Consider the following 27,586-nt stretch of genomic DNA (forward strand, 5'->3'; position numbering starts at 1 on the left):
ATGTTGTACGGCGCGACCGCTGCAGGTCGTTGCCATGCGCGTCGGAGTTTCACCTGGCGCCACTGATAGCCCCTCGCTGGTCCTGGAATCGTTGCGGGTTTGGCGCCGATTTTGGCGTCCGCACATTTCCCATTTGAGCCGGCACTTAGCCGCTGAAGTGGAAAATCCAGCCCCGTAACTTTTACTTTTTAAAAAAATAAAACGTGGAGACACAGGATCGTTAATTAGTTTCCACAAAACAAATTTTTAATTAAACATGAAAAAGATTGGATTAGGATATAATATAACTTTACAATTACCCACAGATATTTGGATTAACACTGATTACAAAGTACACATTAATCTACAATGATCTTATTAACATAAAGTCACTTTTAAGCACAAAGATGACTGTGGTCACATACATGTAATTTGCTCTGAATCCAAGTTAGTCTGTGGATTTCTCCTCCGAGTCCTCCCAGATGATTGTCACAGAGTTTATAAACATCACTCCCAAAAACAAGCTTTAAATCCTCTCATTATAATGCTTTCCCTTTGCAGTCTGAACAGGCGGCGGAACGTGGCGACTAGGGGCTTTTCACAGTAACTTCATTTGAAGCCTACTTGTGACAAGAAGCGATTTTCATTTCAGTTTGCATTCCAAAATCCAGACCAAGTTTTCTAAACAACACTTTTAAACAAAACTCTTGCTCCACTTTTAACACAGAATCCACTCCAGGGTTATGTACCAACCGCTTTAAGATTTCTTTGTTTTGAGTGCTGTACAAACTGCTCGCAATGTTTTAATTCTTGACTCCCAGACTCTATTAGAATGACATCAAATGTTTGTTTTACCTATGAAGTCAGCTGTCCTGCTTTAAATTTGGTTACTGCAATTGTCTCTTTTAACTCGGAACATTGTGTTTACTCTTCCTTGAATTCTGCTGAACAATACTTTGGTCTCTGTTCACTTAGTTCCAGACTTCTTGGACACTTCTCTTCATTTCTCCTGAACTTTGGATTTCCATTACTCCATAGTATGGCTTTATTTCTGGCAAAGCTGAAAGAGATGCTCCTTCTTCAGCCTTTTAAAACCCAACTGCTTCTAGTACAGTTGAGAGCTACCTTCTCTCTCACTACCTATTTCCACCTTTCCCGGATTCCAGTTAAAACTAACAAAGAAAAACCCTTCCCTCTGGAAAGTGGCCTCCTGTTGCGAAGCAATGATCCACATGCTTCCAACCTTTTTTTATTCTTCATGCTGTAGCCGTCTCTAAGCACAATAGAAACACAATTAGAACTTAACTAACACCCACACATACAAACACCTTTGTCCAGCATGAATCTAACTATAGATTTTACCCTTCCAGGCACAGAAACATTAAAGTAAACCCACTTAAAACGATACCTTATTTCTAATGTTTGCCAATACAAATCTAATTCCCTTAAAACTACCTATGTTTTGTTAAAAATAGATTAAGACCACAATTAAACTGGAAAAATAGAGGGAACCTTAAATAAGGTTCATTAGGAAATAGAGGGCAGTTGAGATGAAGTGCATGGATAATATTTCAGTGCCATAATCAAGGGCAGGTCTGTTTAAAAAAAAAATATACAACAGAAAAAAAAATCAAAAAGAATAGTTCCAAGGATTGGCCAAGAGAAATTCCACAAGGAATTGACATTTACCTGTGTATATAATTGGTAGTTTATAAAAATAACAAATGCAACAGCTTCTTTTCTTTAACAAAAATCTTGTACGCCCAGCATGCGTCCTCATTTTAATTGCCGATTCAGAGATGGTTGTGATTTATGGTGCTTCAGATTTTCCAGCGAGAACATTTTCGCAAGTAGATGATTGGAAGGACAGCACATTGTATGTATTGGCTTTTACACCCAATTTTCCAATCTATCTTCATGATTATACAGGTTCCAACATGGCACCTGCATACTGCCCGCGAGATGCTCAAATTATCAATCAGGAAACTGAGAGATGAGGATAGAAATTCTGCATTATTGAAGATTAGTGTACCGACACTTCTCTTTGTTGCTCATGTTTAATATTATATTACATAGTCTTAAAGTTACCAGAGTATTTAGTCTACGAGAGTTGACTGTTGGATTTATTTGGAGGGGAATGGATACAATGTTACAAATAGTTTAGAGTGGAGTAACAATGAAATGAAGGGGTAATGTTTTATTGTGCAACCAGTCTTGTGTGAGTGTAACCTGGAGTTGAAGGAAGTCTGCTCTGGAGTTTTATAAGGGTCACTGCTTGTGCTCTCCTCATGTCTGTTATCATGGCAAATGCACAATACAAAACCTGTTTTCTCTTTGTTAAACAGAGATGAAAAATATTTTTTGCAACACCTGCAATAGCACCTTCACATTGCCCTGGTCATTACATTTTCAAAATCTCTTTTTCTCTTTTTATTATTTATATCCTAGGAAACCCACAGGATGAAGAAATGTATTGCTCACAATGCCTTTGGCAGCCAGGGAGTTTATGCAATTTCTAGGTGCTGCACTTGGCCAAGAGCTGAATGTCTCGTTAATACCAGCTCAGTGGATGATGATGGCGCTATACAAATGGCAGGCTGCCCACATAAGGGCTACCTCCTTACTGGTAAGCAATGTTGCTAAAACATTAGGCATGGACAGTCCATTAGTGACAGAACGTCGGAGGCACCTAACTTCAGAGTTCCAGATTTGAACCTTGGTATTGAATGTGCTTCCAAATAGTCATAGAATCATAGAATTTACAGTGCAGAAGGAGGCCATTCAGCCCATCGAGTCTGCACTGGCCCTTGGAAAGAGCACCCTATCCAAGCCCACACTTCCATCCTATCCCCGTAACCCGGTAACCCAACCCCACCCTTTTGTGGACACTAAGGACAATTTAGGATGGCCAATCCACCTAACCTGCACATCTTTGGACTGTGAGAGGAAACCAAAGCACCCGGAGGAAACCCACGCACACACGGGGAGAATACGCAGACTCCGCACCGACAGTGGCCCAAGCCGGGAATCAAACCACTGTGCTATCATGCTGCCCCAAATAGTCTACTCCCATAGAATAAATTTTGTAAGTTCTTGTCTTGATTTCCAGCAGCTTCAGTGGATAATTACACCACGTGATGTGCAGGTTCCAGGTTCAACTCTTACTCTGCATCCGGTAGCTGCAGTGATGGGAGCACGATAATTAGCCTCTCCTGTACTCTCTAGAGTTTTGAAGAATGAGAGGTGATATCATTGAAACTTGCAATATACTTAAAGGAATAGACAGGGTAGATGCAGGTAAGATGTTTCCCCTGGTTGGGGAGTCTAGAATCAGGGAGCACAATTTTAAAATAAGGGGGATGCCACTTAAAAAGGAGACGAGGAGAAATTGCTTTACACAAAGGATTGAGAGTATTTGGAATTATCTACCCCTGGAGGTTGTGAGAGCTCAATCATGGTGTATGTTTAAAGCAGATATTGATAGATTAACGATAAGGTAAAGGATTATGGGGATAGCAGGCATAAAAGGCATTAATGTGTCTGAACAGGCATGATCATATTGAATGGCGGAGTAGGCTTGATGGGCTGAATGGCCTATGCTTTCACAGGAACTGATTGCAAGGGTCCCTAGTTCCAATTCCTATTGAGTTGTCCCTGCTGGAAGAGCATGAGTGTGGATGTCTAGCCCAAGATTGAGCTCCACTTTGGCCATTGTGGTTGATGTATGATTATACTGATGCAAATACTCATTGCTCAAGTTCAGGTGAGGGCCACAGGAGTCCTGACCATCAACAAACCATGTCCTATTTTGCTGCCATCAGTGGGGTGGGAAGAGAGTGGTTGTTTGAGGTGGGGACAATTGATTATATACCTGGACTGATGGGGGGTGGGGTGGATTTGAACATATGAGACCCCATTTGGCTGTTCAGAAGGACACTGAGCCAGTCTTTTCCACTGGGACCAAGACATAGTATTTAGAACATCATTATGAATTGTAATCTTGCCTTCAGACATTCCATTTTAAAGACTGGTGATGAAGATTGTATTCTAAGCCACTTGATTTTAGGTTGTGTGTCGCATATTGCACGGGTATTCTGAACATCTTACTGGCACTTGCAATTGGCACGGTGACAAGGTTTGAACTCTCAAAAGAGGGAGGTAGGAGGAAAGGGAAAGGAGAACACCATTCTTTCTCACCACAGAGAAAATCCAAAGTGCTTAACTTCAGCATAGCTCTCGTAGGCGAGTTACAGAACCACACGGGTAAAATGCATCTAAATGCTGGAACTACCTACCTAACAGCACTGTGGGTGTTCCTACAACACATGGACACCCGCAGCTCAAGAAGGTAGCTCACTACCATCTTCTCGAGAGCAATTAGCGATGGACAACAAATGCTGGTCTAGCCAGCAACACCTGTACCCGATGCGTGAATACATGTTTTAAAGTCGCTTAAAAAAGTGACCTGTTGAAGCTTTTTGTTTGCATTCATCAGCATAATTGCAAGAATATCAGTATAAGGGGAAAACAAATATTTATACTGTAAAAAAGAATGCTGATTGATTGAGGCTTTGCCATCGAGACTGCACCAGTTGATGGTGATTGACAAATAACTGCCAAGCATTGTTTAAAGGGATTGCCCTGGGGAATGAATCAGTGATTGGCTGCCACTTTATTTATCTGATGCACGCAATGTGTATACATGTTCTGTCTGCAAAAATCAATCTCTTGTTCCTCTTTTGCTGAATTTAAAACTTCACTCAATCCTTAGGTTTACGACTTTTTTTAGCAACTCTTTTTAGCAAGTCATGACTCCTCTTTGGATCTAATTCTTAGTCTTAATTTCTTTAGTTCGCCATGGTTGTGTCACACTTTGTCTTGTGTGATTTTTTTTTTTTGCCAGAAAGTAATGTCTAACTGTCACAATCCATGCATCTGTTCCTTAAATTAGTCATTGCTTATCTGCTACCATGCCTTCCAATTAAGTTCTCCAATCTATAGCAGCCAAGTTTCTTTTGTTTAGATTTAGGTCCCTTGAGTCATCCGGTCTATTCTCCTATTTGTGATCTCGCTAGCACATGGCACTGGGAGTTATCCAGAGATTAATATTTTGAGGTAATGCTTTTTAATTTATTTCATACCACTCTCCAGCCCCCACATATTCTACTTGCAGGATCTCATCCCTTTTTTTACCAATGTCGTTGATACCAACATGAACCACAACCTCTGTCTGGGTGTTCAGCCTCCCCCTTCAGAATATCCTGCATTCCTGAAAAACTTTGTGAGAGTAAAGAGAACTAAGAGTATAAGGGACCATTTGGCACCAGCATGAATCATACCTGAACTATTATAATTCAGAGACCACTTATCGATGGATCTGGGATCTGTACATTTTGCATGGGCAACATTTCCCCCCAGAATCCCTGAGGTTCTCCACAGTTGTCTATAGTGGGAAGACCTGTTATATTTCATAAGTATCAGGACTCTACAGTCTGAAATACTTGATGCGTACATTTCAGAGATTTTCAGACAATCTAAAACTGGATGCAAAATTCGCAACTCTGCTCATTTTATCAAGGCTGCTTTAAGCTAGAAAAGACAATTGACGCAGACAGATTCCATTTCACCTATTTCCCTTAAGTGCATGTATGGGTGTGAATTAAGAAAGAAATAAAACTTCAATTTATTTGTGCAGGCTGCAGCTCCCACTCCTCCACAAAATTCAGTGACACGGTGATTCCGCGAGCAAACAAGCAGTGTACAGGACAAAAGGAGACAACCTCACATGCTACCTGCTGCCAAGCACCAAGCCTTCAGTGTGAAGTGAAGGAACAGAGATCCACAGGTTTCACAGAAAAGGTGAAATTATATTCTAAATCTTGGATGATTTTATTTAAAAGAACCACCAAGCCTGAGGGCCATTTAAGGCAGGGCCACATCCTCAATGTAAAATGACTGGAAGAGCAATGGGTAAAATGAAGATTCCAAATAAATACGTTGTTAAAGTTAGTTTTATTGAAGGAAAACTATAGCTTCCATGTTTAAATTTGCGGATGAACAAATCGTCACCAGCGGTAATTTTCTAAACACTGTCTGGTTGATTCATGAAGAAAATGGGTAAACAATTAAGAGCCCTTAAGTACACTTGCATCAAACATTCAACAGTTGATTCTCCGAGATACAACAGCAGGATCGCACATTTGTCCTGTTCCAGTACTTCCATTAATTCTGCCCCTATTAGGTACAAACAATGTAATATTTTCAGTTACCGTGCAATGTACCCTGCTGGATACCAATATTGTAGTCCTAACCTGCCAGTGTTGAGTGCATTTACATTTATCCTTAATACTTCTGTAAAATAATAAAATCTTAACTATAATTAGCATTAGATTTGTCTGAGATTTTCACCTACTGTACAATTGTCCAAACCTTTTACAGTAGATAAATTTATCACCACACAAGTTATTTGCTGAGCAAATGGAGTCAGGTATACTCGGGCTACAATGGAAGATTGATGGCAATGTATCATTGATGCAGCTCAAGCGAATCCACTTTGTGGGAGGCAAGAAATCTTTAATCAAACGCATTAGTAAACCAAATATTACTTTTAGCAGTACTGCTTCTACAGTGTTCTCACCATGTATCTCCTTTTGTGAGCACCAGATTTGCTGTACACCAAGTAGTCTTGCCCAGAATAAGACAGGCTCTTTACTGCCCAATTCTTTTTTTTAAAAATAAATTTAAAGTAGCCAATTCATTTTTTCTAATTAAGGGGTAATTTAGCATGGCCAATCCACTTACCCATGCGGGCGAAACCCACGCAAACACGGGGAGAATGTGCAAACTCCACACGGACAGTGACCCAGAGCCAGGATTGAACCTGGGACCTCGGCGCCGTGAGCAGCAGTGCTAACCACTGTGCTGCTCCTTAGTGCCCATTTATAAACAATGTTGTACTGCACTATGAACTCTCACCAATGAGCAGCTGACATGCCACAGGATATTTCCCTATCCAGTGAGCCTGGGTTGGGTTGAAACATGTCTGAAAATTGAATGAGTATCGAAATTATCAACTGGAGAAATGGAAGTTAAAAATGCTTTTAGCAGCAGAACCTTTTTCAAATAGACTCCTTTTAGTTTTGTTTACAACCTCCATCTTCCAATCTGTGGCAAAGGATGATTCCTATAATGTTAATGGGGGCCGTCATTGGCACAGACCTGTTTCTATTGACCCAACTCCTAATAAGACTTGGCAACATTTTATTTCATTTGTTTTTTGTTTAGCTCGTACTAGTTTGGGAGGGTGGGGGGGGGGGGGGGGGGTTGGGTGGCATCCTGTAATTTTAATGATGATGACCTGATTAGTAAGTTTGCAGACGACACAAAGGTTGGTGGAATTGCGGATAGCGATGAGGACTGTCGGAGGATACAGCAGGATTTAGATTGTCTGGAGACTTGGGCGGAGAGATGGCAGATGGAGTTTAATCCGGACAAATGTGAGGTAATGCATTTTGGAAGGTCTAATGCAGGTAGGGAATATACAGTGAATGGTAGAACCCTCAAGAGTATTGAAAGTCAAAGAGATCTAGGAGTACAGGTCCACAGGTCATTGAAAGGGGCAACACAGGTGGAGAAGGTAGTCAAGAAGGCATACGGCATGCTTGCCTTCATTGGCCGGGGCATTGACTATAAGAATTGGCAAGTCATGTTGCAGCTGTATAGAACCTTAGTTAGGCCACACTTGGAGTATAGTGTTCAATTCTGGTCGCCACACTACCAGAAGGATGTGGAGGCTTTAGAGAGGGTGCAGAAGAGATTTACCAGAATGTTGCCTGGTATGGAGGGCATTAGCTATGAGGAGCGGTTGAATAAACTCGGTTTGTTCTCACTGGAACGAAGGAGGTTGAGGGGAGACCTGATAGAGGTATACAAAATTATGAGGGGCATAGACAGAGTAGATAGTCAGAGGCTTTTCCCCAGGGTAGAGGGGTCAATTACTAGGGGGCATAGGTTTAAGGTGAGAGGGGCAAGGTTTAGAGTAGATGTACGAGGCAAGTTTTTTACGCAGAGGGTAGTGGGTGCCTGGAACTCGCTACCGGAGGAGGTGGTGGAAGCAGGGACGATAGGGACATTTAAGGGGCATCTTGACAAATATATGAATAGGATGGGAATAGAAGGATACAGATCCAGGAAGTGTAGAAGATTGTAGTTTAGTCGGGCAGCATGGTCGGCACGGGCTTGGAGGGCCGAAGAGCCTGTTCCCGGGCTGTACATTTCTTTGTTCTTTGTTCTTTGTTCTTTACGGAAACCATAGAAACGTTACGGTGCAGAAAGGGGGCATTCAGGCCATTATGTCTGTCCTGGTCAAAAGGTGAAAAGAAAGAACCTAGCTGCTTATTTTAATCCCATTTTGTCAGCACCTAAGATGCAGATTCAGGTACTTTTTAAACGAGTTGAGTGTATCAGCCTCAAGCACCAATTTAGGCAGCGAATTCCAGACACCCACCACCCTCAAAGGATTTTCACCCATTTGGCACTTCTGGCTGAAAATTGTTGCAAATGCTTCAGCCTTATCTTTTGTACTGATGTGCTGGGCTCCTCCATCATTGAGGATGGGGATATTTATGGACACACTTCCTCCAGTGAGTTGTTTAATTATCCACCACCATTCACGGCTGGATGTGGCAGGGCTGCAGAGCTTAGTTTGATGCCGGGTGGTCTGTTCCATTTTGTTCCATTTGTAGCAGTTGAATACAATTGAGTGGTTTACTGGGCCACTTCAGAGGGCATGTAAGAGTCAACCACATTGCTGTGGGTCTGGATCACATGTCAGTCAGACCAGGTAAGGATGGCAAGTTTCCTTCCCTAACGGGCATCAATGAACTCAATGGGTTTTTACCACAATCGACAATGGTTTCATGGTCATCATAAAACCACAGAATTCCAGCAGTGCATCGACTGGAGCACCCGGAGGACTGCTGCCTCACAGGGCCAGGGACCCAGGTTCAATTCCAACCTTTGGGGATTGTGTTGAGTTTGCATTTTTCCCCCATGTCTGCATGGATTTCCACTGGGTGCTCCGGTTTCCTCCCATAGTCCAAAGATGTGTAGGTAAGCTGGATGCCTATGCTAAATTGCCCCTTAATGTCCACAGTTGTGTGGGTTAGGTGGGGTTGCAGGGATAGAGTTGGGGCTTGGTCGGGTCGTTAAGAGGGTTGATGCAGACTTGCTGGGCTGAATGGCCTCCTTCTGCACTGCTGGAATTCTGTGGTTCCCAAAATGGGCATGATTCTCCGATGCCGCGCCGTTTGGGAGAATCGCCTGCGGCGCCATTTTTTCCCGCGACGCCGGTCCAACGCCCTCCCGCAATGCACCCAAGCGGCGAGATCGGCACTATCTAGTTCTGCGCGGCACAGTCCGGTGAATCGCCCGAGACACCCAAAGTGGCGATTCTCCGCCACCACCGCTACTGACAGGCCCGGATGGGCCGACGTCCCAACGGCGTGACCCCAGTTCACGCCGTCGCCATTCACACCTGCTATTTAAAGTCGTCAGCCAGTTCCGCAGCTCCTGGAGACCGGGTCGGCTTCCCCGAGAAGGCCAACGGGGGGAGGGAGGGAGGGGGGGGTGTGACGGAGAGTGTGCAGGTGGGAGAGGGGGGGGGGGTGCGGGAGAGTGTGCAGGTGGGAGGGGGGGTGAGGGAGAGTGTGCAGGTGGGAGGGGGGGTGAGGGAGAGTGTGCAGGTGGGAGGTGGGAGGGTGCGGAAGAGTGTGCAGGTGGGAGGGGGGGTGAGGGAGCGGAGTGCAGGTGGGAGGGGGGGTGAGGGAGCGGAGTGCATGTGGGAGGGGGGGTTGAGGGAGAGAGTGCAGGTGGGAGGGCTGTGAGGGAGAGTGTGCAGGTGGGAGGGGGGTGAGGGAGTGTGCGGGTGGGAGGGGGGGTGAGGGAGCGGAGTGCATGTGGGAGGGGGGGTGAGGGAGTGTGTGCAGGTGGGAGGGCTGTGAGGGAGAGTGTGCAGGTGGGAGGGCTGTGAGGGAGAGTGTGCAGGTGGGAGGGGGGTGAGGGAGTGGAGTGCAGGTGAGAGGGGGGTGAGGGAGAGTGTGCAGGTGGGAGGGGGGGGTGAGGGAGAGTGTGCAGGTGGGAGGGGGGGTGAGGGAGAGTGTGCAGGTGGGAGGGGGGTGAGGGGGAGTGTGCAGGTGGGAGGGGGTGAGGGAGAGTGTGCAGGTGGGAGGGGGGTGAGGGAGAGTGTGCAGGTGGGAGGGGGTATGAGGGAGCGGAGTGCAGGTGGGAGGGGGGATGAGGGAGAGTGTGCAGGTGGGAGGGGGGTGAGGGAGAGTGTGCAGGTGGGAGGGGGGTGAGGGAGCGGAGTGCAGGTGGGAGGGGGTGAGGGAGCGGAGTGCAGGTGGGAGGGGGGGTGAGGGAGCGGAGTGCAGGTGGGAGGGGGGGTGAGGGAGCGGAGTGCAGGTGGGAGGGGGGTGAGGGAGAGTGTGCAGGTGGGAGGGGGGTTGAGGAAGCGGAGTGCAGGTGGGAGGGGGGGGTGATGGAGAGTGTGCAGGTGGGAGGGGGGTGAGGGAGCGGAGTGCAGGTGGGAGGGGGGTGAGGGAGCGGAGTGCAGGTGGGAGGGGGGTGAGGGAGTGTGTGCAGGTGGGAGGGGGGTGAGGGAGTGGAGTACAGGTGGGAGGGGGGAGAGGGAGTGGAGTGCAGGTGGGAGGGGGGTTGAGGAAGCGGAGTGCAGGTGGGAGGGGGTGAGGGAGAGTGTGCAGGTGGGAGGGGGGTGAGGGAGCGGAGTGCAGGTGACAGGGGGGGTGAGGGAGTGGATTGCAGGTGGGAGGGGGGTGAGGGAGAGTGTGCAGGTGGGAGGGGGGTGAGGGAGAGTGTGCAGGTGGGAGGGGGGTGAGGGAGAGTGTGCAGGTGGGAGGGGGGTGAGGGAGCGTAGTGCAGGTGGGGGGGGGGTGAGGGAGTGGATTGCAGGTGGGAGGGGGGTGAGGGAGAGTGTGCAGGTGGGAGGGGGGTGAGGGAGAGTGTGCAGGTGGGAGGGGGGTGAGGGAGAGTGTGCAGGTGGGAGGGGGGTGAGGGAGCGGAGTGCAGGTGGGAGGGGGGATGAGGGAGCGGAGTGCAGGTGGGAGGGGGGGTGAGGGAGTGTGTGCAGGTGGGAGGGGGGGTGAGGGAGTGTGTGCAGGTGGGAGGGGGGTGAGGGAGAGTGTGCAGGTGGGAGGGGGGTGAGGGAGTGTGTGCAGGTGGGAGGGGGGGTAGAGGGAGTGTGTGCAGGTGGGAGGGGGGTGAGGGAGAGTGTGCAGGTGGGAGGGGGGTGAGGGAGAGTGTGCAGGTGGGAGGGGGGGTGAGGGAGAGTGTGCAGGTGGGAGGGGGGGTGAGGGAGAGTGTGCTGGTGGGAGGGGGGGTGAGGGAGTGTGTGCAGGTGGGAGGGGGGTGAGGGAGAGTGTGCAGGTGGGAGGGGGGTGAGGGAGAGTGTGCAGGTGGGAGGGGGGTGAGGGAGCGGAGTGCAGGTGGGAGGGGGGGTAAGGGAGCGGAGTGCAGGTGGGGGGGGTGAGGGAGAGTGTGCAGGTGGGAGGGGTGTGAGGGAGAGTGTGCAGGTGGGAGGGGGGGGGTGAGGGAGCTGAGTGCAGGTGGGAGGGGGGTGAGGGAGCGGAGTGCAGGTGGGAGGGGGGGTGATGGAGAGTGTGCAGGTGGGAGGGGTGTGAGGGAAAGTGTGCAGGTGGGAGGGGGGTGAGGGAGCGGAATGCAGGTGGGAGGGGGGGGGTGAGGGAGAGTGTGCAGGTGGAAGGGCTGTGAGGGAGAGTGTGCAGGTGGGAGGGGGGGTGAGGGAGAGTGTGCAGGTGGGAGGGGGGTGAGGAAGCCGAATGCAGGTGGGGGGGGGACCGAGCGGAGTGCAGGTGGGAGGGGGGTGAGGGAGCGGAGTGCAGGTGGGGGGGGGGGGGGGGGGGTGAGGGAGCGGAGTGCAGGTGGGAGGGGGGTTGTGGGAGTGGAGTGCAGGTGGGAGGGCTGTGAGGGAGAGTGTGCAGGTGGGAGGGGGGTGAGGGAGAGTGTGCAGGTGGGAGGGGGGCGTGAGGGAGAGTGTGCAGGTGGGAGGGGGGTGAGGGAGAGTGTGCAGGTGGGAGGGGGGTGAGGGAGTGTGTGCTGGTGGGAGGGGGGGTGAGGGAGTGTGCAGGTGGGAGGGGGGGTGAGGGAGTGTGTGCTGGTGGGAGGGGGAGTGAGGGAGTGTGTGCTGGTGGGAGGGGGGTGAGGGAGTGTGTGCAGGTGGGAGGGGGGGTGAGGGAGTGTGTGCTGGTGGGAGGGGGGGTGAGGGAGTGTGCTGGTGGGAGGGGGGGTGAGGGAGTGTGTGCTGGTGGGAGGGGGGGTGAGGGAGTGTGTGCAGGTGGGAGTGGGGTGAGGGAGTGTGTGCAGGTGGGAGGGGGGGTGAGGGAGTGTGCTGGTGGGAGGGGGGGGTGAGGGAGTGTGTGCTGGTGGGAGGGGGGGTGAGGGAGTGTGTGCAGGTGGGAGGGGGGTGAGGGAATGTGTGCAGGTGGGAGGGGGGGTGAGGGAGTGTGTGCAGGTGGGAGGGGGGGTGAGGGAGTGTGCTGGTGGGAGGGGGGGTGAGGGAGTGTGTGCTGGTGGGAGGGGGGGTGAGGGAGTGTGTGCAGGTGGGAGGGGGTGAGGGAATGTGTGCAGGTGGGAGGGGGGGTGAGGGAGTGTGTGCAGGTGGGAGGGGGGGTGAGGGAGTGTGTGCAGGTGGGAGGGGGGGTGAGGGAGTGTGTGCTGGTGAGAGGGGGGGTGAGGGAGTGTGCTGGTGGGAGGGGGGTGAGGGAGTGTGTGCTGGTGGGAGGGGGGGTGAGGGAGTGTGTGCAGGTGGGAGGGGGGTGAGGGAGTGTGCTGGTGGGAGGGGGGGTGAGGGAGTGTGTGCTGATGGGAGGGGGGGTGAGGGAGTGTGTGCAGGTGGGAGGGGGGGTGAGGGAGAGTGTGCAGGTGGGAGGGGGGTGAGGGAGAGTGTGGATGGTATCGTCCATCCGCGGATGCCACATATCCGCCGCCCTGATATGGCAGGACGGTGACGAGGACACGGCCGCAGGTTGTCGTGTGGCTGATGGGCACAGGCGATTGGCACACTGGTGAGGAAGATGGTGTGAACCGACCGTTGGACACAGACAGTGACCAGGTGTTAGGCTGGCTGCGTATCTGCAGCGCGACCAGGCCACCGGAGCACACAGGTATCCCATGCAACCCGGCTGGCGAGGTGTGGAAGCACCTCCGTGTAACATGTCATTTCTCTGCCCCCCACCACCCTCCTGCAGGTCACCATGTATGCCAACCAGACAGCGATGTTCACTGCTGTGGTTGGAGCCGCAGCTCTGGAGTTTGCCATCCGGCAGCGTAGAGTCGGACGGCCCACAGTGGCTGCAGATGCAGCGGTTGCCGGTGCAGCAGGGGGGATGGCCGCGGAGTGGCCCCTCGTCGACACGCAGGCCACAGGCGCTCAGGACCCGAATGTACAGGGGGATGTCGAGGGGAACATTGACCCCCTGACGTCGAGGAATGCAGAGGAAGTGCTTGGGGGGGGAGGAGGAGGAGGAGGAGGAGCAGGAGGATCCACTGATGGTGGTGCCAGGGCGCCACAGGCGTCCAGCAAGGCCGAGGGTGTACCGTGACAGAATGTCGTTCGAGGCCCTAACGGACATCACATGCAGGAGGAGACTACGGTTCAGCAGGGAGACGGTCGCACATATATGCCACATTGTGGCGCACCTCGCGCCACTTGGAACTGGTGGAGGACACGCGATACCAGTCTCCGTCAAGGTGACGGTGGCCCTAAACTTTTATGCGACCGGTTCCTTCCAGGCGCCGAGCGGGGACCTATCCGGGATATCACAGGCATCGGTCCACAGGTGCATCAGGGCCGTGACCGACGCCTTGTACACCATCGCGGACAGGTACATAAAATTCCCCGAAGACATCAGGAAGCACGGGCACGTGGATTCGCCAAGGTGGCCAGGATACCGATGGTCCAGGGTGTCATCCCCATGCGCCCATCTGCAGACAACAGGGAAATGTTCATGAACAGAAAGGGCGCATACTCCATGAACATTCACGTGGTGTGCGACCCCCACATGAAGATCATGCACGTGTGTGCAAAGTACCCCGGGAGTGTGCATGACGCCTACATTCTGGCACAGTCGTTCATCCCCGCAATGTTCGATGGATGCCCCCCCCGGCTGAGGGGCTGGTTGCTGGGTGACAAGGGCGATCCGTTGAGGTCATGGCTGATGATGCCAATACGGAGGCCTCACACCAACGCGGAGAGCCTATACAACGAGGCCCATGCAGCAACCAGGGGTGTGGTGGAGCGGTGCTTCGGGCTGCTGAAGATGCGCTTCAGATGCCTGGACCGATCAGGAGGGGCCCTGCAGTACCGGCCCGACAGGGTCGGTCGCATAGTTGTGGTCTGCTGTGCAATGCACAACATAGCCATGCAGAGGGGAGATGACCTGGTGGAGGAGTCGGAGGAGGACCCGACGGCACCGGAGCCAATGCAAACGAGGGGGATGGGGAAGAGGAGGATGCGGAGGAGGAGGATGATGGGGCGCATCAGGGTGGGGGGAGGGGCGCAGGACACAGACACTGCTTGGGTGCTGGTTACGTCCAGGAGGCTGCACGACGGCACCGCCGCGGACACTGTTCACGCACTGTGGGGGTGGGATTCGCTGAACACTGCCACTTGCACCATCAGTCCGCACACGGGCACCACACAGCACCCACCCCCCCACCCCCGCTTGTGTAAGCGGGTGTGATCAGTGCCATGTTGAATGATGACAGCCTGCTCTGCGATGAGCTGTGTGCTCAGATTCACCAGCCAAGCTCTGACTCATGGCTATAGCTGAACCATGAACTCGGGTGGTCAGAGCCTTTGTGACGGATATTTCACCACGTGCCCGTGTGGGGTGGCTGGCGTCGGTGAGCCGAGGACAACGGTGTTCGATTATGGGAGGCAGGGGGGGAAACGGTCAGCACATCCGGAACAGACCTTGAACCGCTCGTATACCACGACGCCACTCGGTCACCCTCACGAGCCCCCTAGCACCGGACATAGCACACAGTCTTACAAGTCAAATTCAACAGTGAGTTTATTTGTGTGATTAACATAGATGCCCTACCCACTACAACTAAACTGTGCCCTGCACCCGTGCCAACTTCTTATGTGCCTAACTTCTTGGCCTTACGGGCCCTACCACTACGTCTAGGTGTGTTCCCAGATGGTACAGCAGGAGTGGAGGCGGACTGCTGAGAATCACGCCCTTCGACATGGCTCCCCGTCGGCACGCGTTTCCTGGGGCGGCCCGGCATCGATGGGCCAGGCTGCTCGCCGTGCGTGCTGGATGTCGTTGTGCTACCCTGACCTGCCCGCTGCCCACCAGATGCGCCTGCAGCGGGATCGACCACGGTCCGAATGTTCGCAGAGACGGAGCCCAGGGAGTGCGACATTCCTGCCAAGGACTGTGCTATCTCAACCTGTGAGTGCGCGACGCCATCTGTCACGTGCGCCAGGCTGTCAATGCGACTGACTGCTGGGACTGCGCCATCACTTGCTGGGACCGGGCCATGGCATGGTGAGGCTCGGCCAGCGCCTGGAGAGCAGCGGCAATGTCCTGTTGGCTCTGGAGCATGGCAACCTGTGATAGGGCAGCCCTCTCCTGGGCCATGGATGACGCGTGCACGATAAGCCCAACACCTTGCAGAACCTGACCTATGGCCGAAATCGTTTCACCCATTGCCTCCACCGCGGACGCCACCCGTGCACTGTTGGCCTGGGTGACTGTGATGAGCAGCACCACTCTCTGCTCCTGAACGCGGATGGACTCCTTCAACTGCGTGTGCAGGTCCTGGAAGATGGCCCTCATCCCGTTATTCAGTCCCTCGGTGTCCTCATGCATCGGTTGTCTGGATGGGTCAAGTACATCCAGGTACCCGGAAACCGTCTGGGCGGCAGCTGTTTGCTGGGCCTAGGCTGCCCCCCGACCGTCCAGCCCCTCGGCTGCTCCAAACTCCACCTGCTGTACCGGGTCGGATGTGGGGTGCGCACCAGACCGTGACCCGGGAGCCTCATCACTTATATGCCCAACTGCGGTGGTGGATGGTGCGGGAGACAGCACTGCCGCAAGCTCGAGGTCATCGTCCGTTCGGAAGTCTTGTGTGTTCTCCTCCCCCTCGTGGCCTGGCGCAAGCTGCATGCGGGCCATGTCGTGTTGACCTCCAGGTGAATTCACGGAGTGTGTGGCCGTGATGTGCGCTTCTTCATCAATGTCCGCCCTGTGCCCCTCAGTATTGTCTCTCTCTGTGGTGTGAGCGTCCCGGTCCTGTGTCCCATACTGAGAGGATGGCCCTCCTGGCCGACTGACTGCCAACCTCTGGTGTGCATCCCTGGGTGCGCTTGACGTTGGCGATGTTCTGCTGTGTCTTGGCCGAGACGTCCCGGGACGTTCGGCGGCTGGCCCTGGGGAACACAAAGATTCGGGGTTCATTAGACACGGTGGCCCGGGTGTATGGTGGTGGTGGGTGCACAGTGTGAGGGGGGGAGGGGTGCGAGGGTGCAGTGGCATGAGTGTGAGGGGGAGGGGATCGAGGCTGCAGTGGGCAATGTGTGAGGGAGACGATGACGGGTTGGGGGGGGGTGAGGACATGCAGGGTTGTCTCACTTCTGCGCCTCCGACCTGGCATGTCGCGACGTCCCGGGTGGCGGATCCCCCAGCGAGGTTCAGGGCCCTCTGCTCGTGGACATTTAGCGGGTGCAGCACAGGGGAACTCCCTCCGGTTCTCAAATGCTCACGCTGGTTGTGAGCTGTTGTGCACCCTGACCCCCCCCTGACCCCTCAACCCCCCTACGCCCCAACCCTGGCGTGGGCACTTTGTCACGGGAGCGGAGAATCGCGCCCAAGGTTTCCAATAATTTGCCCACCATTGAAAAAATACTGACCGGCCTATAGTTTTCTGGCCTATCCCTTGCACTCTCAATATTCGCACACCACCAATCCTCTGGTACCTCACCTGTATCTTGTGAGGATTGGAAAATCACCCTGAGCATCCACTATTCCCTCTTTGACTTCCTTCAACATCCTGTGTGCAATCCATCTGGCCCTGGGATTTATCCACCTTCATGGATGCCAGTCCCTCCATTCTCACTGTGCTTACTGGCTCTAATAACACTCCCTTTTTAACTAGAATGTCTGAATCATCCTCCTCCTTAGTGATGACAGAGACAAAGTACTAATTGAGAGCCCTGCCCACATCTTCTGGATCAATCCACAAGTTACCATGTACATCTCGGATAGGCCCTGCCATTGTCTTGCTCAATGTATTGGTAAACCATCGAAGCAAACATTTGCTGCAATCCCATGACGTTTGGTTTAGCCTAATCCTATTATTTTCAGTGACCCACTGAAATGGCGACTGAAAATGTATTGTCAGCTACTGGACAGAGCTCGAACACCACTGGATGAGACCAGATGGAAATGGGAGGACGGACTGGGGACAGAAGTGGGGTGGGGACTCTGGAGCGAGGCACTGAGCACAGCCAACTTCACATCCTCCTGCGCAAGGCTCAGCCTCATGCAGCTCAAAGAGCGCACCTGACCAGAACCCGAATGAGCAGGTTCTTCCCGGAGGTGGAGGACAAATGTGAGCGGTGCCAGAGGGGCCCGGCCAACCCCACCAACATATTCTGGGCTTGTTCCAAACTTGTTGGGTTCTGGATAGCCTTCTCCGAAGACAGCCTTTTCCAAAGACAGTGTTCTCCGATGCAATGTCCAAGGTTGTGGGGGTGAGGGTGAAGCCATGCCCAATTGTGGCAATCTTTGGGGGTATCGGAGCAGCCAGAGGTACACATGGGGAAGAGGGGCGATGCCCTCGCTTTCGCTTCCCTAATCGTACACCGAAAAATCCTGCTCAGCTGCCGATCAGCAGCACCACTCACGGCTGCAGACTGGCTCGCTGACCTTTCGGAATTTCTCCACTTGGAGAAGATCAAGCATGCCACCCGAATGTTGGCGGAAGGCTTCCTAGATGCATGGGGGCAGTTCGTCGGTCTGTTCCAAAACCTGTTCGAGGCCAGCAACGAGTAAGATGGGGAAATGGGAGAGATAGGAAGGACAAGGAGAAAATAAGGATAGGGGGGGGAACCATAGGAATGCACAATGTGGGGGGAGGGAGGGGGGAGGAAGAGGAAAGTTTGGAAATACACAAAAAGGGAACAACGAGGGAGGGAGGGTGGCAGCAAATTGTACATAGGGTAAATTAAGGGAAGGACAGGACAAACCTTTCTGTATAATACAATAAATTAACGTGGTAAACAATGTATATAACGATTTATAAATTTGGAAAATGGCAATAAAAAGATTTTTTTTTAAATGGAAATGGGGACTGCAGCCAAGACACTTAATTCTGTCAGACAGGCATTTGCAAGTTGTACATTATTGAGATTGATTTGAGTTGAATGGATTTTTGCTTTACTGGCCTGTGTTTCAATTTCCAGGTGATGGTGTCATGTGATGAAGGATGGACATTGACTGGATGCAGTGCATTTTCCCATGGTTCTCAGACTCATGGAGCATACACTGTGGACGACACATGCATGGTAATCCGTTCAGGAAAAGGGAAAGGAGCAGTAGCCATCGCCATTTGCTGTCGCAAGCGAAGAGGAGAATTGAAGTATGATCCCAATGTTAATTACAAGTAAAATACACCCAGTTGGCTGTACCCTCTTCCCATTTTCTTTTCTCCTTTCCTGCAGGCAGAGACCCTTGTTGAGATGTGATTCTATGGGAAAGAGCAGCTCTCTTGTTATTTTGCTCAAGTAGTCATACTTGCTGCATTAGATTAGGTGGCAAGTATTGGTGAGCTATTTGACTGTGTGGACAGCTGAGCTTAATCTTATCCTCATTAGACATTTATATACTTTACAGCATCAGTCATTGGATAGCAAAAGGACATAAGAAACTGCCTAATTTCCACCTCCAACCCCTGTACAACACTGCAAAATGGCAAAAGACTGCAGCTGTTTTTATTCAACCTTTTTGGGGGGCTTCTCTCTTGTATAATGCTCCAGCTTATAGTTGCAAAAGAAAATATGAATAGTAACTTAATCAATGAGCACAATATGTTCATTGTAATCATTTTCATCACAAGGTAAGGAACCTTCACAGTTAGTGCCTGTTGGCTACAGGGCTCAGCTGAAATGAGAAAAATGCAGTGTGTGTAGGAGCGTTTCCAAGGCCTGAATATTGAGCCAGGTTTTACGTGGGGTACCTCCTTCTTGATTATGGCTCGGCTAAATACACAGTTCTGCAGACACACATCAACCTGGTTAAGGCGGCTTTATTATTCCATGCTTGCTTCATGTACATGAGAAAGATCTGGATAAATGCCAAGATCAATCTGTCTAATACTGGTTAAAAAAAACAATTATAGCATTTCCTCAAAATCAATAGCCCACCCCAGTTGGACTTGGTCCAGTCCTTGGAGCTGTCACTTTATATTATCCGGTAAAATTTACTTTAAGCAAAATGATGACTTGTGATCAGCTCATGATTTAACCCCATCCTGTCACTTGTTGTTTACCAGGATCTTGTGTCCATTCTAAAGTTGCTTTTCTGACATTCCCATCCTACGTGTCGCAGTCAGTTCCTGTCCATCTCATTGTTCATCCAGGGGCAGGATGCCATAGCTGGTTTCCTCTTTACACCATGGATTGTCTAAAGCAGGATATTAGGGGCACCGATAAGAACTGTTTACTGAATTCACTGTTATTTGCTGACCACACACTCCCGTTTGTCTCAAAAACATGGGCAAGTTAGCTAGCTTAAAACCCATCAAGCATTGTGGCCACTGCTTGTAGCAAGAGTTTAAATGCTTATTACTGCTATGTCCTAAAAATACAGGTTTAATGGGTAATAACGATTACTGGGTATACTTTCTATGATTAATCTCAATCCTTAATAAACTAACTTATGTAGAATTATTCTAGCTATTCAGTTTTAAGGGGTCTCATTTCTGGACACCCCTTCAGTGTGCCCTTCTGAAACTCCATGACAAACCAGTTTGTGGACCAAGTGACTATATCATCCACCTGAACTGTGGGCCTTAAATGGCCATTTTGGCACATGCTCCAAATTCACCACTAAGTTTATTTAAATTCGACTGCAGCCAGCAGAAGAAAAACTACACATTACCTCCTGCTGTACTGTACTCGTTCAGATTCAGCTGCATGTGGTAGTGTTTTCAATTTTCTTCTGACATTCATGGAGAAATAGTTGATGAATAATGAAACCATTTATATTGTCTCGGCAATATCATGCTCATTTGACTGAAAGAATTATTCCATCAAAATAATGTGTATGTACATTGTTAAAAACAACTTTGGTGTTGACAATTTTCATTTCCCATTAAAACTTAATCAAAACTCTGGCAGTTTTTCTTCTTCTGCTGACTGCAATGATCAGTTTTAAATGAACAGTTAGGTCTAAATCTGGACTCCAGACCCACAGTAGAGATGGGAGGCACAATGTTTGTGGCTCGAACTATTTATCATGGAGCAGCAGAAAGCACAATTCCTGGTGAAATTTACAAAAAGAAAGCAGCAGAATAATAAGAAAATGATGAAATTTTGCTTGTATGCTGGAGGGAAAGTGACAGCATTTCAACATCAGTTTCTTTACTGAAACTTAACCAGCATTCCGAGTAGGGGAAAATAAAGTGCACCAAAATAATTTCTGTCCACAACATTGAAAATTCCATTGCATTATCCATTTTTCAAGGATTTATTTCCTTTCTCGTTTGCAAATCAGAAATCCCTATAGCGCCCATCGAGTCTGCACCGACCCTTCAAAAGACTACCCTACTTAGGTCCAATCCTCCAATCTATCCCTGTGACACCATCCAACCTTTGAACACTTAGGGGCAATTGAGCATGGCCAATCTAGCTAGCCTGCACACCTTTGGTCTGTGGGAGGAAACCAGCGAACCTGGAGGAAACCCACACAGACACGGGGAGAATGTACAGACTCCACATAGACAGTAACCCAAGGTTGGAATTGAACCCGGGTCCCTGGCGCTGTGAGGAAGCGGTGCTAACCACTGTGTCACCCATAATCACACTGTCCAACAGCAGAGGAGCAACCCAACCAACTGAACCGAGATGATTGAAAAAAGTGCTCACTACATGGAATTTATCCATTTCCAATCTGAGGCACCCACTACCATAGCAATTGTGAATGACACTGATGTTAGGTCTCTTAGGAAGTGTTAAACAGATTTGGCAAAGAGAACTTGAAAGCCAATGTCACATAGCTTCTCTGGCTCCACATTTGGAGAAACACAGCCCTTACATGCGCAGATTTTAAATAATTGTAGCAATGAATGGGATTGAGGTTTAATTTCCTTGTAATCGTTGGAATTTGGGACAAATTCCATGGGACAAAGGAGGAAAACAATTGCGTACAAAGTTCATGCTGAAAGAACACCCATGTGGATCTTTGGACCTGATGATTTTCAGTTTTATTCATTCACACGATGTAGGTGTCACTGGCAAGCCCTATTCAACTGATTGAATGGCCCAACAAGCCAGAGAGCAGATAAAAGCCACGTTGCTCTGAGGTTACATAGGCCAGACTGGCTAAGGACAGCAGATTGCCTCCATTGGCGAACCAGATGAATTTTAAAACAAGATAATCCAGTAGTTTCATGGTCTCCATAACATACACCCCCTTCATCCAGACCTATTTAGTTAACTGAATTTTATTTTCTCATTAGTATTTGAACTTGTGTCTCTGGATCATTAGTCCAGGTCACTGGTCAATTAATATACCATCATGCAAACAGGCAATTTAAAGACATTTTGCATGTGAAGGAGCATAGTTTCATTGGGAAAGAAATTCATTCCTCAGCAGGGTAGGTTCCCTCTAATTCTTTGTGACTATTGATTGTATAATTCATGTATTTTTGGATGGCATTAAAAGCAATGGCTCAGATGTGTTTTATTGGTAAAGTGCTGCACTTCTCAGAATTAAATTACTGACCAATGTTCATTGGTGGAAAGGTTATTCACTCCAAACAATAATAAACCCACCATGAATATAAATAACCAGCATCAGATTATTTCAATATTCCACCAGACTCTTCGGTCCGAACATTTGTAAATATGTTTTGAGGATGTGATCATATTTTACATTTTTGTACTCACTTTTGTATGCTTAACACTTTTGATTAATAAAAAGTTAAAATTGCTTCATGGGAATGAAAGTTTTATTTTGTCTCCAGCACAGATAGGCATAGAACAATAAGATAAACTGCAACTCCTCCACCAGCACATTATGTACATGCTGATAATGTTTAAACTGCACATTTTAAATCTGCCTGTGTTGTATGTTATGGTCAGGTCATTTTCCATATTAAAGGAAGTGGCACTGGAAATATTGGATACAATGGTGGTCATCTTCCAAAATTCTATAGACTCCTGAGCAGTTCCTACAGATTGGAGAGTGGCAAATGTAACCCCACTATTAAAAAAGGGAAGGAGAAAAGAAAAGATAGAATTATAGATGAGTTAGACTGACATTAGAAGTGGGGAAGATGCTAGAATCTATTATAAAAGATGCGGTTGGACAAAGCCTAGAAATGGGTTTATGAAAGGCAAATCATGCTTAACAAATCTACTGGAGTTTTTGAGTGTTAACTAGTAGAATAGGTAAAGGAGAACCATTAAATGTGGTGCATTTGGACTTTCAGAAGACTTTTGATAAAGTCCCTCTTAAGAGGTTAGTGGGCAAAACTAAAGCACAATGGGATAGGGAGTAATGTGTTGGCATGGATTGAGAATCGGTTGATAGACAGGAAACAGAGTGGCAGACAGTGAATAGTGGAGTATCCCAGGGATTGGTACTTGGGCCCCAGCTGTTCGTAAATGACTTGGATGAGGAACCAAATAAAACATTTCCAAATTTGTTGACAACATAAAACTGGGTAGAATTGTGAAGAGGATGCAAGGAGGCTTCAAGGTGATTTAGACAAGTTTGAAATTTTTTTTTTTTTTTTTATTATTAAAGAGTGCCCAATTATTTCTTTCCAATTAAGGGGCAATTTAGCATGGCCAATCCACATAACCTGCACATCTTTGGGTTGTGTGGGTGAAATCCACGCAGACATGGGGAGAATGGTGATTTAGACAAGTTGTGCGAGTGGCTAAATACATGGCAGATGCAGTACAACGCAGTTAAATGATGTTACACACTTGTGTGTGAAAAGCAGAAAGAGTATTATTTAAATTGGGAAGTGTGGATGTACAAAGGGATCTGGCGTTCTTGAACACCAGTCAAAGTGGAGAGGTAGGTGCAGCAAGCAATTTGGAAGGCAAATGGTATACATAGAAAATAGAAGCAGGAGGCCATTCGGCCCTTCGAGCCTGCTCTGCATTCATTATGATCATCAAGTTCAATACCCTGATCTCATCTTTCCCCTCCCCCCAATATCCCTTGATTCCTTTAGCCCCAAGAGCTATATCCAATTCCTTCTTGAAATTACACGATGTTTTGGCCTCAATTACTTTCTCGGTAGTGAATTCCACAGGTTCACGACTCTCTGAGTGAAGAAATTTCTCCTCACCTCAGGCCTAAAAGGTTTGCCCCTTATCCTCAAACTATGGCCCCTAATTCTGGACTCCCCCACTATCGGGAAAATTCTTTCTGAATCTACCCGGTTTAATCCTGTTACAATTGTATACGTTTCTATGAGATTCCCTCTCTTCTAAACTCAAATTAATATAATCCTAACTGACACATATGACACTGCTGCCATCCCAGGAATCAGCCTGGTAAACCTTCACTGCACTCCCTCCATGGTATCATAGAATTTACAGTGCAGGAGGCCATTCGGCCCATCGAGTCTGCACCGGCTCTTGGAAAGAGCACCATACCCAAGGTCAACACCTCCAACCTATCCCCATAACCCAGTAACCCCCACCCAACACTAAGGGCAATTTATCATGGCCAATCCACCTAACCTGCACATATTTGAACTGTGGGAGGAAACCGGAGCACCCGGAGGAAACCCACGCACACACGGGGAGGATGTGCAGACTCCGCACAGAGAGTGACCCAAGCCGGATCGAACCTGGGACCCTGAAGCTGTGAAGCAATTGTGCTATCCACAATGCTACCGTGCTGCCCCTAACATCTGGTAAGAACATCTTTTCTCAGATAAGGACACCAAAACTGCACACAATATTCCAAGTGTGGCCTCACCAATGTCCTATACAATTGCAGTAAGACACCCCCATTCTTATACTCAAATCCTCTTGCTATGAAGGCCAACATACCATTTGCTTTCCTTACTGCCTGCTGTACCTGCGCACTTACATTCAGCGACTGATGCACGAAAACACCAAGGTCTCGCTGAGTATCCACCTCTCTCAATTTACATCCATTCAAATAATAATCTGCCTTCCTATTTTTGCTACCGAAGTGGATAACCTCACATTTACCCACATTATACTGCATCTGGCATGTATGTGCCCACTCACTCAGCCTGTCCAAATCCCATCTCTGTAGCCTCCTCACAGCTCACCCTCCCACCCAGCTTTGTATCAACTGCAAATTCGGAGGTAATGCATTTAGTTCCCTCGTCCAAATCATTAATGTATAATGTGAACAGTTGGGGTCCCAGCACAGATCCCTGCGGTACCCCACCAGTCACTGCCTGCCATTGGAAAAAGACCTATTTATTCCAACATTTTGCTTGTCTGCCAACCAGCTACCATCCATCTCAAGATACTACCCGCAATCCCATGCCTTCATTGCAAGAGGACTTGAGTTCAGAAGTTGAAATGTCTTACTGCAGTTATATAGGGCCTTGGCAAGACCACACCTGGAGTACTGCGTGCAGTTTTACTCTTCCTATCTAAGAAAGGATATACTTGCTATAGAAAGTGTGCAGCTGAGGTTCACTAAGCTGATTGGGTTGCAATCAATTGGGTTCAATAGGGCAGCACGGTGGCTAGCACTGCTGCCTCGGTGCCAGGGACCCCGGTTCAATTCTGACCTTGGGTAACTGTGTGTAGAGTTTGCACGTTCTCCCAGTGTGTGTGTTTCCTCCGGGTGCTCTGGTTTCCTCCCACAGTCCAAAGATGTGCAGTGTAGGTGGATTGGCCGTGCTAAACTGCATTAGTGTCCAAAGGGTTCGGTGGGGTTACGGAGATAGGTCCCAGTGTGGGCCTAGGTGGGGAGCTCTTTTGGAGGGTTGCCGCTGCTTCAATGGGCCAAATAGCCTCTTTATGCAGTGTAAGGATTCTATGATACAGAGGTTGGCGGGTCTGTCCTATATGAGCAGCACCGTAGCACAGTGGTTAGCACTATTGCTTCACAGCACTAGGGTTCCAGGTTCGATTCCGGCTTGGGTCACTGTCTGTGTGGAGTCTGGACATTCTTCCCTTTGTCTGCGTGGGTTTCCTCCGGGTGCTCCGGTTTCCTCCCACAAGTCCGAAAGACGTGCTGTTACGTAATTTGGACATTCTGAATTCTCCCTCCGTGTATCCGAACAGGCGCTAGAACGTGGCGACTAGGGGCTTTTCACAGTAACTTCATTGCAGTGTTAATGTAAGCCTATTGGTGACAATAATTAATGGTTGGTTCAACTGGACCTTCACTCTCGACAATTTCGAAGTATGAGAGGACACCAAGGTCTCGCTGAGAGAAAACATAAAATTCTAACGGCTGGACAGACTAGGTGCAGGCAGTGTTTTTTCCCTGGTTGGAGAATCTAGAACCAGGGGCACAATCTTAGGATACAGGGTACATCATGTAGGACGGAGATGAGGAAAAATTTCTTCACTCAAAGGGTAGTGAACCTATGGAATCTTCTACCGCAGAAGGCTGTGGAGGCCAAATGACTGAATGCATTCAGGAGAGATAAATTTTTAAAGAATTTAATGACATCAAGGGTATGGGGTGTAAGCAGGAATTTGGTATTGAGGATCAGCCTTTGTCATATTGAATGGTGAGGCAGGATCAAAGGGCTGAATGGCCTCCTCCTGCTCCTAGTTTCTATTGAGGTGGCAAATAGGTGAAACAAATAAGGCAATACAGTAATGGGAATAACATTTTGAATTTGTTTTAAGCTTTCAATAGTCTATTTTTAAAAAATACTTTATTTTGTTTTTATATTCTACAAGCAAATGCTATTCAGAAACGTAAGTTCACCTTTAAAATAGTCTTCCCCCTCTGGAGACAGTTGCATTTACTTCAAATTACCCCACTGAGGTACATGTGCACTATGTTGCTGTAGAAAATGTTTAACGTAGCAGACGCATGGGAAGACCACCACGTGCAAGTTCCCTTCCAAGTCACACACCATCTTGACTTGGAAATATATAGTCGCCGTTTCTTCACTGTCATTGGGTTAAAATCTTAAAATGCCTCCCTTACTTGAGTGCTGTGAGTGCACCTACACCAGTTCAAGAAAGTGGCTCACCATCACTCAAGGGTAATTATGAATGGGCATTAAATGCTGACCTTGCCAGCAACACCCATATCCCATGAACAAATGAAAAATTAATAAATTGAGGCATTGGTGAAAGTAGATAACTCTTTTTTGATAAATTTAGAGTACCCAATTCTTTTATTCATATTTAAGGGGCAATTTAGTGTGGCCAATCCACCTAGCTGCACATCTTTGGGTTGAGGGGGTGAGACCCACGCAGACACAGGGAGAATGTGCAAACTCCACAAGGAGTGACCCGGGGCCGGGATCGAGCCTGGGTCCTTGGCGCCGTGAGGCAGCCGTGGATAACCGCAGCGCCACCGTGCTGCCCTTGAAAGTAGATAACTTAACGGTGATTCCTACAGTCACTTTACTTCCATCTTACAGTGACAGGTAATACCTTGGAAACAAAAATTAAAGCCACATCCGAAATTGCACCAATTTAGGAAAGCCCTCACGTAGAATATGCCTTCCCTGCTGCCGGATGCTGAGAACATTGTCCTGGCTGCAGGCTAAATTTAAAAAAGTAATGCTTGGAAAACATGTGAGGGATGCTTGTATAGTTGCCTTACAGATAAAGTCACGGTTCGGAGGTCTCACTGAGATACTCTAGAATTAGCTATGGAACCATTACAAAGGCCTTTGCCTTGATATTATGTAAAATAATACATATGAGAATGCGATCAGCATTCTGACAATATCATTTGGTGGGAAAAATATTTGACAGGACCTCAAAGAGCAGGATAATCACAGAGCACTGTTACAAACAAAATTTGATGCTTATCTGGGTTGAGAAGGTGCACGAGTACCCAATTTATTTTATAATTTTTCCAATTAAGGGACAATCCACCTGGCCTGCACAGCTTTGGGTTGTGGGGGCGAAACCCATGCAAACACGGGGAGAATGTGCAAACTCCACACGGACAGTAACACAGAGCCGGGATCGAACCTGGGACCTCGGCGCCGTGAGGCATCAGGGCTAACTCACTGCGCCACCGTGCTGCCCCATAATCTTCATTTTAGTCTGTTATTCTTAGTTCCATTGCATAACAAGCATGGTTGTTTGAAACTTTGCATATTAAAACCAACACGTAGCACTTCG

At 48.9% G+C, this 27,586-nt stretch overlaps 1 protein-coding gene across 1 annotated transcript in view; it reads left to right on the forward strand.

The window, feature by feature from the left end:
• The window catches only part of pcsk9 (proprotein convertase subtilisin/kexin type 9), a 46,286-nt gene extending 24,048 nt beyond the window's left edge, over nucleotides 1–22,238 (forward strand). The window contains exons 10-12 of the mRNA XM_072510703.1: nucleotides 2,428–2,605; nucleotides 5,675–5,838; nucleotides 18,491–22,238. Coding sequence (XP_072366804.1) covers nucleotides 2,428–2,605; nucleotides 5,675–5,838; nucleotides 18,491–18,694 — 546 coding nt within the window. The 3' untranslated portion in view covers nucleotides 18,695–22,238. The remainder of the gene's footprint in view (nucleotides 1–2,427; nucleotides 2,606–5,674; nucleotides 5,839–18,490) is intronic.
• The last annotated feature ends 5,348 nt before the right edge of the window (nucleotides 22,239–27,586 follow it).

Source organism: Scyliorhinus torazame, chromosome 7 (assembly GCF_047496885.1).
Source record: "Scyliorhinus torazame isolate Kashiwa2021f chromosome 7, sScyTor2.1, whole genome shotgun sequence".
NCBI classification, from domain to species: Eukaryota; Metazoa; Chordata; class Chondrichthyes; order Carcharhiniformes; family Scyliorhinidae; genus Scyliorhinus; species Scyliorhinus torazame.